At 38.0% G+C, this 19895-nt stretch overlaps 1 protein-coding gene and 1 non-coding gene across 3 annotated transcripts; both read right to left on the bottom strand.

Annotated features, from left to right (window-relative positions):
* Positions 1 to 472: 472 nt before the first annotated feature.
* gmeb1 (glucocorticoid modulatory element binding protein 1) lies at positions 473 to 19660 on the bottom strand. Of its 2 annotated transcripts, none has more exons than XM_067425679.1 (10): positions 19559 to 19660; positions 16265 to 16416; positions 16025 to 16080; positions 15603 to 15724; positions 15421 to 15524; positions 12178 to 12326; positions 11120 to 11251; positions 8078 to 8215; positions 6128 to 6250; positions 473 to 2210 (listed from the first exon to the last, which is right to left on the bottom strand). In XM_067425679.1, the coding sequence occupies exons 2-10, from the start codon at positions 16393 to 16395 to the stop codon at positions 1396 to 1398; spliced, it is 1770 nt and encodes a 589-aa protein (XP_067281780.1). In that variant the 5' UTR covers positions 16396 to 16416; positions 19559 to 19660; the 3' UTR covers positions 473 to 1395. The 2 variants fall into 2 exon arrangements, with proteins under 2 accessions (XP_067281780.1, XP_067281781.1); XM_067425680.1 differs by lacking the exon at positions 19559 to 19660 and adding an exon at positions 19212 to 19231.
* Positions 18053 to 18188, bottom strand: LOC137048587 (U11 spliceosomal RNA). Its single transcript, XR_010899471.1, has one exon. It is a non-coding gene; the product is annotated as a U11 spliceosomal RNA (small nuclear RNA).
* Positions 19661 to 19895: the final 235 nt, after the last annotated feature.

The raw sequence follows: 19895 nt of genomic DNA, 5'->3' as shown, positions 1-19895 counted from the left end.
AATGTTAAGCATGCCAGGAACCAGAAATCCCCTGACAAGACTCAGTAAATGGTATAAATTAGACAAATCAATTATATAAACTTCTGTTTTACAAAGATTACGAGTAATTAATTAAAGTTGAGGGGGGAAATATTCAAGAATTATGATATCTCATTTAAATTACTTCAAACAAGCAACTAAATAATTTGCTGAGTATAGAGTGTACTGCATAAGGGTGAACATTCTGCTAAACATCTCCATTTGTGGTTTACAGAAAGTCTGAATTTAGAACGACACGAGGGTGAGGAAATAATTAGAATTTTTGCATGAACTATTTCTTTAATAAATTAACTTGCTTTGCCAAATTAACTGCAGTGCACCTCCAAATCAAGCATTTTTGCTTCTACTTTTGTTCAAAACAACTCTGAAACTGTAACAGACTTTAAAATGCACAATCCCCCATTCTACAATCACTTACAATGTAGCTCGCAGGTAAAGGAATATCCATTTTATTTTCAGTGAAGGACACATGATCCATTCACAAACATTCTTAACACCGTTCATTATACGTGCTAACACTGCGGTTCTCAACTCTGGGCCTGGGGACCCAAAGCACTGCTCTTTTGTCTCCCTTATTTACACACATGATTCAGATCATTAGCAGAGAGCTGCATGAACTGTACACAGTCTGTCAGATAAGGGAGTGCTGTGGGTCCCCAGGACCAGAGTTGAGAACCACTGTGCTAAAATATCACTAAAATTACAAAATAGATCGTCAACCCTGCTCCTGGGGACCCACTGTCCTGCAGAGTTTAGCTTCAACCCGAATCAAACACACCAGAACCAGCAAATCAAGCTCTTCAGGATCGCATGAAAATCACAAGACGGTTGTATATAAACTTTGCAGGGCAGTGGTTCTCCAGGAGCAGGGTTGAAGACCTCTGCATTAGTGCCATTTACCCTGATTTCAGAAAACACAGAGACACCGACAGTGTAAATTCTCTTTATGGGAGTGTCTTAAATATCAGAGTCTCCACCTTCAGATCGGAGAGTCATGAACTTGAAATCCGGACATGGCTACTACGTGACATTTTGGCACCAAAACAAAAGGAAAATCAAAAATAAGTGCCTAAACTTCCACACTCAAAAACAGAAAGCAAATACTGAATGTATTCCAACAAAACATCAAAACCTGTTGCTTTTCACATGTAAAAAAAGGAATACTGAATTTGCTTTTACAAATACGTGACACGGCAGGCTTGAAGAGCTGAGCTTGGCTGTGCAGGAAATGAGTAATGAAAAAACGAGACAGCTGGAAGGGCGAACACACACTCCACCTGGGACGACACAATCCCCGTCCCTGTCTGATTCGGTCTGTCAGTCTCTGAGGGCGGTTTGTGTGAGTGTGTCGATGTCTCATTTGGCTTTGCCGATGTCCTGTGTCTCTTCCTCCACCACAACAACGGGCAAATTGTGGAACTGACCATTGGCATCCAGCTGTATCTCCCCGGTCTCCTCCGTTTCGCCTTGCACCACCTCCTCGCCTCCTTCCACTACGGTTGCTCCGCCCCCAGCTTCGTCTCCCTCGAGCTGCAGTTCCATGACACTCACACTGTGGTCAGCGGCTGCCGGGTCTATTTCAATCAAGGTGGTGTTGTCCTGGTTCTCGTCCTCCTGCATGACACTGACGACGCCGTCTTGCATCACAACCGTTCCAGCGACCACCTGTCCGTCTTGGGATAGACCAGCAGTAGTCACCTTCTGCGTCAACTGGACTAGCTCGACAGGGCTCATGACTGTCCCGAGCTGCGTATGGTCCTGCATGGCAGTAGCGCCCAGCAACGTGAGCCCAGATGCAGGGTGGAGGGCAATAGCTTCGGTTTTTCCATCAGAACCTCCAGCGATTCGCGTGAAGAGCTGCGACCCTGCGGGTAGAGCATGCAGGGTGACCGTATTAGATGGCTGACCGAGGCCGGCCACTGTAAACGACTGGCCGATGGATGAAAGGGTGATGGGGGAAATGACTGTGAATTGCTGTGGCTGGAGGGTGAGAGGCTGGGCTATAGACGTGCTGAGCACGGTGGTGGAGGCGGGCCGCTGGAGGCGAGGCCGCTTGGGAGCGCGTTTGGCTGGAGGAGTGGAGGGGAGAACCAGGCTGCTGAGGACCTGTGATTGAGACGACCAGCTGAGGGACTGCTGCCTCTTCTGCTCTTCTACCTGCTGTTCCAATGCTAAGCAAACACAAGAGACGCTGTTATGTTTTAAAGAATTAAAGCAATAATCTATGTGTTACAATGATTTTATCATGGGTAACGAATGCTCTTATTGGCATCGTAAAAAGTCAGATTTGTGAAGTCAGCATGGAATGGAAATTGTGCCAACAACTTGCATTTATCCATTTTCACACAAATTATAAGATTTTTTTATTTAATAAAGATTTTCAAAGGATTCTTTGTTCAATGGTGTATGAGGCTATGCATAGACATCACTCAATACAGTGTTCCTTACAACCAGTGATCCATGGATATTGACATGCAGCAAGGAAACATGTTTTACTGATATTAATATGAGCCGGATTTCGATACATGAATATTTACCACAGTCAGTCATCACAATTTCGAGAATGAATACTGCATGTATATGTGGATGGGCCTATGTATTGAAGTGTGTATGTCCTGCTTGTCAAGAATAAAATAAAATAAAACGTTTTATTCAAACTCTGAATATATCATAGGCCTATTAATTATTTAATTATATCTCAGACAGCACGCAAAGAGCACTTATTATTCACTAAAAGCTGTCACTCATTCAATACACGTGATCTTAAAGAGTTCTGTTATATTAATTAGTGAAACTGACAACATAATAAATCTCTTATTTGCATAATGTCTACACTTTGTTAGAGAGGATTTGTACGTGTGCAGAACTCAGCACTGGACAAAAACTCGAGCGGTGAGTGGATTCTAATTTAAACACCTGTGGTTGACCATTGTGTTCGAGAAAGCAACAAATACAGATACACACTGGATCTTTTGTCAACTCTTTACTTCTAATAATATGCTATTACTACAAAGAAAAAAAACCTGATCCTAGATCAGCAGTTATGGTCAGCTTTTCCCTCTGTAAGCAATCAGTAGCAGAAGCAGCAGACGGCAGTGATTTGAGTCAGAAAATGACACGCTATTATCAAGTCCGTCTCCCTCGTTCTGGAGGAGAGCACAGGGACATGGGGTCAATGGCCAAACCTCCAAAATACATTTATTAAATCACTTAAGTAACGATGTGTTCAAAACATGATTTGCTCTATTTTGATTGTTTCCGTGGACGTCAGTGTTTTTATCCAAACAATAAAATTTTAGATAAAAGTAATCCACATGGCTCTAGGAGGGTAATAAAGACCTTCTGAAGTGAATTGGTGGGTTTTTGTTAAAAAATATATTGGTAACACTTTACAATACTAATTCAAAATTAATTAAAAACCCATAACCACAATTACATATTACTTAAAGGTGGGGTAAGTCTGATTTCAAAACCGTTTTAGAAAATGGACATGGGCCGAGTGGAATAACAAACTTGTAGCCAATCAGCAGGTAAGGGGCGTGTCTACTACTGATGGTGAGAACAGTGCTCACTCTCACTCTGTGCACGTCATTATTCAAAACACACGAGTCTCACATGACGGACATTAGCCGAGAACTAGCCTAATATATGCTGCTTGACTATGCTCGTGTGTCATGTTCGCTTGTTAGTCCATTTGTGATCGTATTGTGTCACTTCAGCGATGATAAAGACCCGTTCATTTCCACACCGTATGGAGCAACTAAATTTCCTCCCTGTGTGCTTCAAGCATCAGCTCACAAAATGTTTTCGACAAGTAAGATACTATACTCCTAATATATGTTTGCTTACTCTTTTCATGATCTATATAACCCTTATCCAGTCATAATTGTAATATGTCGTTAGCTGGACTGTCGTGCTTATAGAGTTGTTCATGAGAACAGTTTGTGTTTTTGTGATCGCTATAACTCTAATCTTGTCATAATTGTAATATGTCGTTAGTTGGACTGTCGGCTCGTGCTATAGAGTTGTTCATGAGAACAGTTTGTGATTTTGTGATCGCTATGACTCTAATCTGGTCATAATTGTAATATGTTCGTTAGCTGGACTGTCTTGCCCCTGTACTATCGAGTTGTTCACAAGAACGGTTTGTGTTTTTGTGATAGAAGGGATGACTTTTTCATTAAATATTCGACCTGGATTAGATACACAGAGATTCTGCCATAGCCGTTGATGCCTCCGGGTTTACGTATGTGTGGAGAAGCGCTATCAAAATAGGGGCGAGACCCTTTTGGGGGTAGGGGCGTGTTTGTTTTGGTGATTTGAAATACCAACAACAGTTACCAGATAGCACTTACCCCACCTTTAATCAATTAGTTAATAGTCATGTGCCTCAAACAAGTAAAGTCATAACATAATGATACCTTTAAAAATCATTAGCTAATGATGAATTAAAGCAGACAACTGGAAGTTGAAATGCATGGCTTTGACCCGTTGTGGTAATTAACACGTTAATTTAAATTATTAGTTAATATAATATTATTAAGGAATTAATACATTATGACGTATTTGTAACTAATAACAATTTAATGATTACTGAATCTTCATTAGTTGCTGATGCAGTAATCATTAATGAATGGGTTAGTTCACCATTAGTAATACATTAACTCATGATTATCTGTGCATTAGTTAAGCACGAATTAGTGCACCCGTATTGTAAAGTGTTACCAAATTATCCATATTTAACACGTTATAAAGTAAAATATCTAGCTTCCAGCTTCCAGATTCAACTTCAAAAGCGTAACTGGTGCAACGATTGATGTCAGGCGTAGTGTAAACATTTTGAAATGCGAGAGGCGTTACAAATTTATAAGTTGAATACGGAAGGCGGCCCACTGAAAGCTAGATATTTTACTTTATATGTTTTAAATATGGATTATTTTTCTTACACAAAATTGATTCATTTTGGAAGGTCTTTATGAATCCCCCAGAGCTGTATGGATTACTTTTTATAATGGATGTATGCACTTTTTTGGGCTTGAAATATTGGGCTGCCATTTACTGCCATTATAATGCTTGGATTAGCCAGGACATTTTTTAACATATAACTCAGATTGTATTCGTCTAAAAGAAGACACCTATTATGACTTGAGGGTGAGTCAACTATGGATTTTTTTTTCCTTTTGTGTGAACTATCACTTTAATTTGACTAACACAAAACACATAAACACAGAAATAATGATAATTTGCAGTTAAAAAGACTGAAGCTGTATGTGCACTCATAAAATGATTCAATTCCCAATGTGTCTTTGCTTTGGTGAGGAATATAGCCAATCACAGATATGTTTGTTGATTTCTTGAACACAATGGCCAATCACAGGTGTTGAAGTTAGAATCCACTCACCGCAAGTTTTTGTCCAGTGCTGAGTTCCGCACATGCAAATCCCTCTAACAAATTGTAGACATTATGGAAATAAGAAATTCATTGTGTGGTCAGCTTTACTGATTAATATAACGAAACTGTGAGATCGCGTTCACTTAATGAGTGACAGCTTTTAGTGATTATAAAGGGAGTGCTCTTTGTGCGCTGTCTAGCCAATAGAAAAAAAGTATTATTAGGCCTATAATATATTCAGAATTTGAATAAAACTTTTGTTTTACTTGCGTGTTCTCCTATTAACTCGTCATACAGCAGCTCTTCTGGAGGCGTGTTCCGGCAGGAAAGGGACAATAATGCGTACCAAATGTGCATACATGGCTCATCCAATTAGAATTTATAGCAGTAACTACATTAGGGTGTTTCACAAACTGCATTAAATGTTTTAAATACACTGATGGGAATGATGGAAATTTTTAAAATAAACTAAAGGTTGTTACTTGCTGGGTTTAGGAAAGTGTAACACCATACAAAAATGTAACTCACACAGGGAGACAGTTGTGTTTGTCAATAGACAAAGTATACTTCAATTATAGGAAATCACTTCAGCAAATAATTTCAATGAATAGGAACACCGTTTCAGCATGTCCAACAGACTGCACCAAAAGTCCCAGTGTGAAAATGTCCCTACTTCCCTTCGGTCTCTTCACTCACTTGTCAGTGTTCGGAGGAACTGTGTCTGCTCTGGGTCCGTCATTTGCCGTCGAACATTCACAATTTGTTTGATGGAGTCTAGCAGGTTAAAGACTTGTGCCAGGTTGCTTAGAACCGCAATCTCTGCAAGACAGGCCATGTGATGACAAGTGATCACTCATGCACACATACAAAAAAATCACAACATGTTACATTCCACTTTCACTACTGCATTTGAATAATAATAAAAACACAATCAAATAAATTGACATACTTATTGATCTCTATTTAAATGGCAGGCTACAAGTCTTTGTGGACCTAAAATAAATTCACTGCTGAATAAACTGCTTTTGTGAATAAACAAATTAATTACTTGAAAGCTTGGGCATTTTCAACACGTTTGCCATTAAACAATAATTATGGATTGATTTATTTTTGGCGTTAGAATAGTTTTATAAGAAAAGTCAGAGACAATTTTGTGACCAGTAGGATTCAGTGTACCATGTCAGTGGTATCTTTGTGGTATCTGCAAACAGCAATTGACAGTTAAACAACTCTTACAGAAAACCGATAACATCAAGGCTATAATGTGAACTTATCAAGGAACAAGTGATCTAAGTTGACCGATACACTTCCTCCAATAGAGTCCCAGAGGCGTCGAAGTTCAATTCCAGTACTCAAGAAGGCAAGAACAGAGAACGCATGAAAGTACCCGGATGTGTTCTTAATATTGAGGATGCAGTGAATGCAGAATTGAGAGAATCGAACTGTCAGAAGATGCTGCGGGCAATCTACGTACGGAATTCTGTAACTTTTAAAGGGTTAGTTCAGCCCAAAAAATTAAAATTCTGTCATTAATTACTTACCCTCATGTCGTTCGACACCCGCAAGACATCCGTTCATCTTCGGAACACAAATAAAGATATTTTTGTTGAATACCGATGGCTCAGAAAGGCCTACATTGGCCATAACGTCATTTCCTCTCTCAAGACCCATAAAGGCACTAAAGACGTTGTTACAAAGCCCATCTCACTATGGTGGCTCTACAATAATTTTATGAAGCCAAGAATAGACAAGAATAGTTTTTATGCGTAACAAATTATATAGTGATGGGCCGATTTCAAAACAAAGCTTTGAACGGTTATGAATCATGATTCAGATCGTGTCAAACTACCAAACTGCTGAAATCACATGACTTTGACGATTCTTAACGGTTTAAAGCTTTGTTTTGAAATCGGCCCATCAATGTATATGTCGTCATTTAGGTTTTTTTGCGCAACTATTCTCGTCGTTTCATAAAATTATTGTAGAGAGACACTGTAGTGAGATAGACTTTTTAACAATGTCTTAAGTGCCTTTATGGGTCTTGAGAGAGGAAATGACTTGGTGTCAATGGAGGCCTTTCTCAGCCATTGGATTTCAACAAAAATATCTTCATTTGTGTTCCGAAGATGAACGGAGGTCTTAGGGGTGTCGAACGACATGAGGGAAAGTAATTACTGACAGAATTTTTATTTTTGTGTGAACTAACCCTTTATACTTCTCATTCTCAAATATGACATTCCAGATTTAAGCTGGCAAATAAGTGACGGCTCGTAAAAAGGAACATTTGCTTGTTTGCTTTGCTTAATTTGAATTAAGTGATACCCTGAAGAAAGCCTGCAGTATTTTTATTGGCATGTTAAAAAGAATCTTCACATTGACAAATCATAGGTAAGATAATAGGCTACTCATCTTCTAAAAAAATAAATATATCAAATTATATGAAAATAATGTCTATAATAATATAAAATAGCTGTTTCAATAGGTTATGACATTTTTTTGTGATGTGATGGTCAATTTATTGTGCACTGTTTTGTACTGAAGATTTTAATGAGCTTGTTCAGGTGTGTTTGATTAGGGTTGGAGTTGAGCTGAATCCAAGAACAGGATTGGACAATCCTGGAAGAGGTCACATTCTGACATACTGACCTGCATCCTGTAGAGAGCTCTGATCAGTGCGTAGCTGAACTCCTCTTAGCAGACCCAACAGCTCTGAGCGGATATTAGGCACAACCTCCCCCATCATCCCCACCTCAGCGATACCCCTCCAGAAACTCAGCGTCTCATCTAGGGGTCACACACACATTACAATGTATTAATGTAATTAATGTATGGCACTCATGTATGGATGTGTCGTTCATGAACGATTCGTTTATTTTGAAAGAATCTTTAATATGACTCGAGAATAGGGATGTCAACGATTAATCGATGATCGATTAATTGTCGATAAGACATTTGATCGATAAGACTTATCGATCATCGATTAAGCAGGGTCATGCGCGTGCGTGAGGAAACGGGAGGAAAAATGATGCGAGCGTGCCCGAGTTCTACTTGGAACCATTTTACAGCTGGAGTTAAACCTTCATCATGACTGCAAGTCTGCATGTGCATTCGCAGCCTTTTGTTTTGTGCAAATGTAAGTTGTAATATTGTGTTTATTTTGTGCAGGCCTATCTTTAGCTGATATATCTCATAAGGATGCATTTGGTTAATAATTAATGTTAAAGGTGAGCGGTAGTAAAAGCGTGGCGGTGATCAGCTTCAGCGTGCAGCTCCAACAGCACTAATAATGACTATGATTGGGACTGTCATATTACACAACATTAATAAGAACACTATTGTAATAAAACATTGTGATTGTTAATTATTTGGGTTTATTTGCCGTGTGTTTTATTGTGTTGATCCAGGAAGAGCGCATGCACAACATGAGTCACGCATTCTGACTCGCGCAAGTAACTTAGTTCAAGTTCACTTGTGCATTCGCATCAGATTGTGCTGAAGTAATTTGTAATATTACATTTATTTTGTGACGTTATATATGTGATCAATCATATAGGATGCGTTTCTTTCAGCGAAATAAAACGCAGTAACAAATGGCTTCAGTCAGTGATGGCTACCGGTTTTCATTCAGTGCTTCGGCTTTGGCGCAAACAGAGCAATGCATAATAACGATGATTGGGACAGTCATATTATGAGAACACTATTTTAATAAATGGTTGTAAAGTCATTGGGTTTAGGTGCCGTGTTCAGAGCCTTGTTCCAGGAAGAGCGCGTCTCCCATTCTGAATATGAATATCAGCATCTCAATTCAAGTTCACTTGTCCATTCGCATTATTTTGGGAAGATATATAATTTGTAATATTTTGTTAACTTTATATAAATCTGATTAATCTCATATAGGAAGCTTTTTGTTGAGTTAAATAACGCGCTAGCAAAGTTTCAGTGTAACTTACCGGTGTTGATTCAGCGCATCGGCTTCAGCTCGCGCTGTTCAAACAGCAACGCACGACTAATAATAACTATGATTGGGACTGTCACATTACATAACATTAATGAAAACAATATATTAATAAAACGTTTTGAATTAACTGGGTTTAGGTGACGTTTCAGCACGTTGCTCTTGCAGGTGCGTCCACAAATTCTGAATAACATCTGAGGCGGCGTTCGTGTTGTATTACATGTTATATTTGGTTATTAAATAAGTAATTAAATTAAATTATAAATAACATCGACTAATTTTACAATCCCATAGCCCTTTGTTTAGATAAAAAAATCCTTCTCATTCATTTGGCGAAGAACATGGCGTTTTGAGCAGCATTGCACATAGGCCTACTGTCATGCTGTCTGCTATAAGCCACTGCTTTAGACGCATATTTCAGTATTATGGTTATCGATTAATTGATCGTTAATTTAAATGACGATCGATCATGGGAATTTGTGAAAATTGACATCCCTACTCGAGAACGACGGGTTTTCTCAGAGAGCGATTCGTTCATTGTGTTGACCGAGCATGCGCAACATCCCATATCTGTACTATGAACAGAATTAATTAGTTCATCTTTCGAGTCCGGGTTTGAGTCATTCGTTCATCAAGTCCCAGCCCCATAGACAAGGCTATCCAGTCTGTACCGGAAACAGAAATGATTAGTTCTCTTGAGTTTTCGGTCCGAGTCTCGTTCTTTTGTGATGTGACAGCCGTGTTGAATACAGAAATAGTTAATTCGCAACCTTCCTCACAAACAACTATGTAGGTTTTTTTTTTTTTAGCTACTAGGCCAATAATAATTTATTTTCCTATGAATCCTGGACACACTGGGTTGATCAGAATGGATAGGCATAATAACATTTCATTGCCCATATCTTCTGATGATTTTATAATAATACATATATTACAACATGCAGTCAATAATACGACTGTAATGTTGTATATATTGTGACTTATGAGACACTGAACCGGGAAGCGTTCATGTGACAAAAGAACGAGACTCAGAGTCAGACCCGAAGAATGACTTGAACGAGAAGACTCGAGAGAAGAACTGCTTCTGCATTCAGCCTATGGGCACTTGAACGAATGAATAGAACAAGAAGACTCAAGAGAACTATAATCTCTTCTGTTTCCGGTGACTGCATAGCCTTGCCTATATGGGGTTGGGACTTGATGAACGAATGACTCGAAGACTCAAGAGAACTAATCTTTTCTGTTTCCGGATGCATGTATTACATATGAGGGTGTCACGGCCCAGATTAGACATGATGACAAAACTAACGGCTCGAACCAGAAGTCACAAGAGGTGTACTAATCTTTCTAGGAAACAGAAGTGATTAAATGTGAAGTGATTAAAGAAAGAACGATTTGGATCGGGAGGTGAGGCAAGCTAAGCAATTAATTAATCATTTTTATTCTCAAAGTTTGGCTATGACTGCATTAGCTTATAGTTTGTTTGTTTTTTATTCCAAAAGTACTAAATGTGTTGAAAAATGTAACACGTAACATTTTAATTAGATTCTGCTTAAATGAACGAAATTAACAAAATGACTTGAAAAAAGTTTTGTTCATTTTGCTGAACGAGATTCAAAGATCCGAGTCGGTAAAATGATCCAAACTTCCCACTACTACACTCATGATGAGTGATGTTTGATGGGCAGCACTGACCACATGTCTTTCTTGAATGTTTTATTTGCTGTGTTTACCTGAGATGTCGGCTGTGTCCCTTTTCTCAGAGGCTTCTATGGTGGCTGGGCTCCACTCCACAGTACCAATCATGTCTTCTTTCTTCTCCTCTACTGTTGCCGTCTGACCTCCGTTACCCAAAGAAACATGCCCTGCAGGACACACACAATATAAATTTTAATTAAAGTTTATTTTACTGAAAATAGTGTGTGAAACATGCATTGATTATTTTTGACTAAAGCTGTGTTCAAAACCATTTCCTACCCATATTGTGCACTATATCTGGGGTCGGCCATTTTGTAGTAGTGTCCAAATTCTAAGTGAAGGACTTCATTCCCTACATTTGTTCAATTATTTATACCCACTATCCTCTCAAATCCAATGTGGAGAGGACTGAGAGAGTGCACAAAAGAGTGGGAACGAGCGAGTTTAAACTAGAGAATACTTTTCATGCCAGTTTTAGTTTTTTACCCTTTTTTATTACAATACACATACTCAAGGGGACTCGTGTCACTATAGGAACCTAAATTGAGATCCCATGAGGAAAAAAGCTTATAAATCACACAGAATGAGTTTTTTTTTTTTTATGTAAAAATGCAGAAGGTTTTGTGATGGCTAGATTTAAGTTTGGGACATACTCTGCAAAAACAAAGAAATTAGTTTGTTTTCTCGAGGTGGCAAGAACAAGAACAAAGTTCCTTCTGGCCAGGATATTTCATACTTCACGAGAAAAGCGGGTGCCAAACAACTCCGTTTCAACGCATTAACCCCGCCCATTTTAACTTTCCCATTTTTAAAAGTTCTGCTCAGGCAATGTGTTGAGAACAAGCTGTGAGAACTCCCAAACCAGGGCTGCGAGAACAAAAGTACGTCATTTTGTTCTCGGGGCCCTGGGAGAGAGAACTTTTTTCTCTGTTCTTGTGGAGTATGTAATGGCCTTTAGGAGTAGTGTTAGTAGAAAATATACAGTTTGTACAGTATAAAAACCATGTGTGTGTGTGTGTGTGTGTGTGTGTGTGTGTGTGTGTGTGTGTGTGTGTGTGTGTGTGTGTGTGTGTGTGTGTGTGTGTGTTCTAACCCTGAGCTGTGGTGGGTGTGATGAGCCCACTGCCGTCCGGTGGGAAGCGTGTGTTGTTGATCAGCAGGTCAAACTTGGTGCTGCGGCAGGTGTTTGTGCAAAGAGTGCTGTGCTGATAGAAATCCAGCTGACCCGAGTCCATCATCTTCCTACATGATATATACACAGAACTTTCAGGGGTTATGACTAATACTTAGCTGAAGAATATTTGTTGTTTATTGAAAAATCTAAAGGGGTCAAAGTGGCTGAAGTTCAATCCGTTTGAGTCGCACATTTTGGTGGAAATTATTTTATGAGGTTGTTATTGAAGAAAATGGCTGCTTATTTGACTCAACTGAGATTTCTACTGACACACTAGAGCAAATATATAAATAACTGGCTTAAAGGTGCACTGTGTAAATTTTAGCGGCATCTAGTGGTGAAGTTGTGAATTGCAACAGCCCACCGCTCACCCCTCCCTATTGAAATACACACAGGACAAAGATGTAAGTCGACTGAGACAGAAGAGAGTAGCTAGCGCCTTGCGCTCTGTAGAGCAGTTTGTCCATCAGGCTTGTGCACAATTAAGAATTGAATTGAGAATGATAAATTCAGTTCTTGAATTTGAATTGAAATTGAACTGATGTCAAAAACAGGATGTAGTAGAATTACAATTCGAATTTGAATTAAAGGAAGGAGAATTGAAATTCAAGAAAAAAATCAAAGAAATTCATATACATGTCCATCTTGCCATAGCAGCTTCATCTGCACTTGTTAAGAAAATCTTTAGTGTTGCAGGAAAGATCTTCAGAGCAGAATGCTGCAGACTCAATGATAAAACATTTGAAGAGCTATTGAGAATTAGATGCATCAGTGTTGCTCAGTGAGTTTTGCACTGGAATTAATGATATCTGCATTTTAACAACTTTGTGTTATTTTATTACTTTGAAATAAAAATAACATTGGAACAAAACTAATTAAACAACATCAATTTATTTAAATGTATCATTATTTGTATTTTAGAAGAAAATGTATGCAGGGTTGAGGAGTGACACTGTAAAAAATGATTCATGGGTCTTGTAATTTTCACAAAAACTTAAGGTGATAATCAAAAATAGTGTGTATTTTTTCTTAAGAAAATTGTGGTTGTGTTGTAAAGAAATAAAACTAAAGCCCCGTTCATACCGCCAGCGACACGCAGCGACAAAGTGACATGATCCCATTCATTTCAATGGAGCACTGGCGAAATCCAGCGACACAAGCGACAGTGACCGTTGGCGACAGAATGTGGACGTGTCAAGCGACGCGAGACATGCAACAAAAGTTCAGAAATTTCAACTTTATGCAAACGAGAAGCGATTTTCGCGAGCGACAACCAATAGGAGTGAAGTCAGTGGAGTGCATGTGATCCGTCTGCTGTACTGCTATTGCGGTGTCCGGAGGAGTTGTTGATATTAGCTTTTAGCAAGTCCCCTGTTCTTTAAGATATGTCTCTGTGTAGCCTACATACAGAGACACATTTAAAAAAATGATGCATGGAAAAATGTGTCTGGGATTGTGGGGATATAAAGTAAGTTTTGACTAAACTGCATGCAATATGGTCTACCTATTACAGTACAGTGTGTATGTATTCAAATAACTTGCTCTGTTCTGCAAAACACTAGTAATAAAAACGGTACTATTTAATGACGTTTATATGCAACTCGTAGTGGAACGCCCACTAGCGACATGAATCTCTGGCGCTGGCGACATGCAGTAACAAAATTGCTGGTGGTGTGAACGGGGCTTAAGAGATACACTTTCCTAATTTTTTTTAAGGAAATGTAATCAATTTTTAAGGCTTGAATTGAGGAACCGATTAAGCTGATAAAATTAAGGAAAATAAGATTAATTTTAAGAGAATTGGCTCAATTATGCAGTTTTATTTAGAGACACCATTGTTAGTTCCCAGCATGCTGTGCATATGGCTGGAAATGGAGATTAATATTGAAAAGAAGTGTTGTTTAATGTGTTTTTGAGTGAAGGGAAACATCTGTTAATGTATAATGTTCATTTATGTTTGACATTTGAAAGAAGTTTTGACCGTTACCATTGTGCATAAGAGTAAAGCTTGTGGTTAGGTTGTGATGTGAATAACTGCGAGTATTATGATGATGATGATGATGATGATGATGATGATGATGATGATGATGAATGTTGCTTTGTTCAATAAGCGATAACTTTGCTAAAGCTAGTGCAATAACAAGTTTGTTTCTACTTGTGCCAGCATCAAACAGACTATTAATTGAATAACGTAACTGAAAGTCAAATTTCCATTTCCATTTAATCTAATATATATATATATATAATTTTTTTTTTTTTTTTTTCAAAATCAACTTAAATTGAAAAGCACATTCCACTAATTCGAAATTAATTAATCATAAAAACTACTGAAATGTTATGTAATATTGTTACCATCATTTTTTGAAGTAGATACTATGTAATATTTTTACAGTGTAGATGCGTGTTATTTAAATTACCAAATGAATGTAATTGTTGTATTACTAAGGGAAAATGTGTAATTCAATTAGTTACTAATCATATTAAAAGGAAATTGCTTTGCATTGATAAAGTAACCCAAAACCACATTTATAATTGGTAACTTACTGTATAACAGTAAGCGATTACATTTCCAAAGTTACCTTCCTAACACTGAATGAATTTGAGATTCAACGCATTCTTTCTGTTGTGTGACTGTGGAATTTCTTTGAATTGTCATAAATTTAATTCTACTTCCTGTCATTCAAATTCAAATTCAACTTCCTGTGGGGCGAAGTCAATTCAATTCAAATTCCAATTCATGAATTGAATGGAGGCCAATTCTGAAATTCAGAATTTTGCACAAGCCTGTTGTCCAATAAGGGCTACTGTAGAAACATGACAGCACATAATGGCGACTCGCGGTGTATGTAGATAGAAACGGCTAATTCTAAGGTAATAAAAACATAATGGTTCATTATGTAAGGTCTTTATACACAACTGAAAACATAGTTATGTATATCATATTACATTAATGTCAAAAGATCCTCATAAATTTTACACACTGCACCTTTAAAACCATTTGTGGGTGTGTAAAAACTATCGTGCCCAAGACTTTTGCACAGGACTGTAAATTATATGCCATGAAAGGCTACCAATACCATAATGGGACACATAAAAACTACTAACATTGATAGTTGGGGCAGAGCTGAGATCTGACCTGAAGAGACCCAAAATGCTTATTACCTGAGCATAACCCCACCCATCCGGATCGCTCGCTTCCAGTCCTTCAAGGTGGCTTTTCCTGACATGTGCACAAACTGCTTTGGACTAATCAACTGATCCTCATACTGCAGAGAAACACAGAAAGCCAGATTAAACACATTAGCAACTGTTATGTGCAGCATTAAGGTCTACACGGCACCAACCTTCACACATTTGACATTGATTCCCGGGCAGACAAACTTCTTGAATAGAAGGATGGCTTTACTCTCGCCGCATGTAATGGGATAACCAAGCTCCAAATCCTCTCCTTCAGCAGATGCCTCATCTGAACATAACACACAAACAGTTGATTGTGGGAAAACTGTATAAGGTGTATTTAGTGACAGAAAGCGAAGCGTAATCCGCCGCTTGGAGAGGGCTGATAAATTTGAGCAGACAGACCTTAGAACAGCTAAGACGCGTTTGCAGGAAACTACAGTGAGATTACTGTCTAATAATTATGATGCGAATTAATGAATGTTTAAACTACATGACTACATTTTATGAAGAACATGTAAATAGTATTTGGCTGTGCAAAACCCACTGTCATAATGCAAAGAAAAGGCTAGTTTTGGTGCATGGTTACCTTGTGCCTCCACTGCCACAACTGCAGCATCTGTCTCACTGCTTTCATCTCCAAGCCTACACACACAAAACATCCATCTATAAAATCAAGCTGCACATGTTTACTCCCAAGAATTAAGCTGCTTTGGTCCTTTTAAAGAGACATTTGTTTCATATGACAGATATTAGGTATTATTATATGTTCGCCTCTTGCAAGCTTGTTTTTTGATATACCTAGCTACTTTATGATCCTCACACCTACCCAGCTGTGATGGGCTGCAGCTGTAGGATCATTTGAGTCTTGCTTTGGTTGTCAGGCTCCACATCCTCTTCCTCTGTGCTCTTCATCACCACCATGTCTTCCACAGACACAGTGACTTCTGTCTCCGCCATAGCCCGCGCTCTCCTTCAACACTGAGGAGTATGCAATTCCTGGTGATTAATTTTATCAGCACCGGTCAAAGGTTTGGAATAATTAAAATTTGTATTATAATAATTGAGCACCAAATCAGCATATTAGAATGATTTCTGAAGGATCATGTGACACTGAAGACTGGAGTAATGACTGCTGAAAATTCTAATTTGCCATAACAGGAATAAATTACATCTTAAAATATATTAAAATAGAAAATAGTTAATTTAAAGCAATATTTCACAATATAACAGTTTTTGCTGTATTTTAAATCAAATAAATGCAGCCATTGTGAGCGTAAGAGGTTTTCAGAGGTGGACAAAGTACACAACTCTATTACTTGAGTAAAAGTAAAAGTACTACTGGTCAAATATTACTCTGTTACAAGTGAAAGTTGTAAAAACAGATTTTTACTCAAGTAACAGTACAGAAGTATTTGTTTTCAAAAGTACTTAAGTATCAAAAGTAATTTTCCTTTTTTATGCCAATTCATTATTTTATTATTGTTGTAAAAATGCACACTGTCATCATGGTTTAAGCCAGTCAGTGATGCTCCATCTGACATACTAGCATACGACTAACTTAAACTCATTTAAATACCTGTATAAAAGTTACAAAGCTCTTTACCCAGCTGCTGTCACTTTAAGGCCGAATGCACGGATTCAATACACTGATACACCTCTGATATTCTCCCAACTTTACTCTTCTCTCTCCCGGATGTTTATATTTTTTGTATTATGTATTGTATTATAATATTTTTAATGTTTTATAAGACATGCACCAAATGTATGCCAACTAAAGTAATCTTGTTTTTTTTGTTTTTTAACTGAAACATACCTTCAAAGTATGGCTATGGGTGCACACACGTGTGCCTAAGAACAGTCTTCTTCCATTTTGCTATGAACTGATCGGTGTTCAAAAAAAGTTGGGAAAATGTATATTACCCTATAAGAGTGATTTCTGATTGTTGTCTACAACAACATTAACAAAAAACTTTTTAAATAAGGAAAAAATCATCCACCGACTTTCAGAGCTGCTACAGAAATGACTTTCAAGCTAGATAGAAATGTAGTGGAGTAAAAAGTACAATATTTGTCTTTCAAATGTAGTAAAGTAAAAGTCATAAGTTTCCAGAAAAAAATAATACTCCAGTAAAGTACAGATACTCAAAAAGTGTACTTAAGTACAGTACTCAAGTAAATGTACTTACTGTCCACCTCAGGAGATTTTCAAAATCGTGATTATTCCAAACTTTTGACCGGTAGTGTATTTTGTAATTATGTAAATAATAATAATAATAATAATAATACACATGCTATTCCATTAAACTATGTATTATGTTTCAGCAGATGTTTTGCATGATATGTCAATAATAGACATTTAAACTCAACATTGACCATATCATTTTCGTAATACATGCATGGTCTTGTTCATATTGCGCATAATACATAATTTCTTCATGTTATTCCAAAAAAGTAGTCAATCTTATACATGTTATAACATATTCCACCTCTTAAGCAACATAATAAAACGTTACACGTAAACAATAGTGACAATGAAAAATGTCAACTTATTAACACCGTTGTGGGCTTTAATGTTTAATAACATTAAACTTTTCTTTTCTTTACAGTAAAAAATCAAGGCGCCAAGAATATTGATCACTGGCAGCCTAAGGTTATAAAAATTGTGCATCCGAAATCTCTTGATAGCGATTCCGTAACTGTGTCAGAGAATCCCTTCCACAGCTATGCCAGTCACAGCAGATGCCCTTTTTACTCTTTCTCAGTCCCTAAATGGAACACCCATTAAAGGTATTGGGGTATCTCAGTGAGGGTAACTCACCTCAGACAGTAATAAACACATTAGTGCGTCATATGTAGCATTAATTCAGTATGAACAAGTGAAAGTGAACTGTGTGAAGGCCAGTCTACAATGTCTAAGTATGACCAAATAAGGAAAATGTGCTTACAAATACTTTACTCCAAGACAAAGACAGTTTAGTTAACCAAACCTAAACCAACCATTCATGATTAAAATGGCTCGAGACGAAAATGTACTTCAAGACCCCACATTTCCAAGTATTTCTCTAAGACGAACAAATATAAATCTATAAAATATATCATTTAAAACAAGTAGTTTATATTAACTAGATATACAATATCGACTTTTTATATCAACAATTTCCAATTAAAATAAGTTCGACTGTTGTCAGGATAAAGTGTGCCTTTAAATGAAAATGATTTAAAGTATTGGTTATTGATCATGTTTAATGAAAAACATTAAACGAAACGACTGCCATGCTAGTGCTATCCTATACAAGTAATACGTCCATAATACCATGATATTCGTTGAAGTACGCTGGAGAAAAATAATACCATGATATGGTATTTACTATTTTACAGCCTGAAATCGTCACTGTCCAATGGTGACACGACTAACGTTTACCATGGTAACAACAGATTCCGTCAAAATACCATTGTTAGTGACTGGTATTAAGAACCACCTGTGGTCAAACATGAATTTATCTAAACAAAAAAGTATTAGATTGTGTGTTTGTACGAGACTTCTCGTGCATTTATTATGATTTAACAGTAGCAGCAATAACAGGTAACTAACGTTATCGTATTGAGGGGAAACTGCGTTGGTTGCCATGGTGAATGTTTCTAAGCGACTGCACTTTTATAAGTGTTGTGCTCTTCGGTGGCTAAATCAGTTAGCATATTAGCTCTTCATGTTGCGCCATTTCATTCTCACTCATCTGCTGTTCGCGATGCTAACGTGCTATGCTAACACACACCTTCATTTCACAGTTTGTTTGCTTGTTTGTGGGAGAATGTGTGTTTACAAACAAACATCCCACTATCAAACACCTCAAGCGCAGCTAATTCATGAAGCGTTCGCTGGCCGTACGGGCGGACTGTATCTAAATGACGCGCTGGCGTCGCGCCGCGGTGTTCTGTTCTCATGACGTCTCCCGTGCGGCGGGACGCACACACACAAACGACAAGACGCTCCTCCGCCATTCGTGGGGGCTGCCACCCGAGCCGCGAACACTTCTAGTCGACGTCCTGTCGAAGTTCTGCGCTGCGCAGTCATGTTTAACCGTTACATTTGAGAGGTTGAAATGCGATGGACTGGCCTTACCGTTTAGATCGCGGTCGGTGTCATCCTTACATAGCGAGAGGCTTTGAGTGAACATGCGCAGTTTGTTGAACTACACTTCCTGCTCAAGCTCGTCCCTGTTCCAGCTCAAGCCATGAGAGACTTTACAGTACACACAGGAATGTTTATACTAAAACAATGGTTCATGAGATTATCAGTATCATTTAAAGTAGTTGAGTGATGTTATGGTAGTCAGTTTAAAACTAAAAAGTCACTGTATCTGTAATAGTTCTCCTGAAAAGCATTTGACCCGCTAAATACTGCTCTGCGTTTGCTTGTGTGAAGTAGCGTTAACACGACTTCAAGGAATCTACTACTG

This window comes from Pseudorasbora parva, chromosome 19 (genome assembly GCF_024679245.1).
Source record: "Pseudorasbora parva isolate DD20220531a chromosome 19, ASM2467924v1, whole genome shotgun sequence".
In the NCBI taxonomy this organism is placed as follows: domain Eukaryota; kingdom Metazoa; phylum Chordata; class Actinopteri; order Cypriniformes; family Gobionidae; genus Pseudorasbora; species Pseudorasbora parva.
Note: the sequence above shows the minus strand (reverse complement) of the source record. Positions and strands in the feature narration are given on the sequence as shown.

Excerpts from the sequence above, each read along its gene's own strand:
- gmeb1 (XM_067425679.1), bottom strand. The coding sequence starts at position 16,395 with ATGGCGGAGACAGAAGTCACTGTGTCTGTGGAAGACATGGTGGTGATG. Across the intron at positions 8,216-11,119 it reads GGACACAGCCGACATCTCAG|ATGAGACGCTGAGTTTCTGG; the intron begins GTAAACACAGCA and ends TGTGACCCCTAG. Across the intron at positions 2,211-6,127 it reads GTTCCTCCGAACACTGACAA|CATTGGAACAGCAGGTAGAA; the intron begins GTGAGTGAAGAG and ends GTGTTTGCTTAG.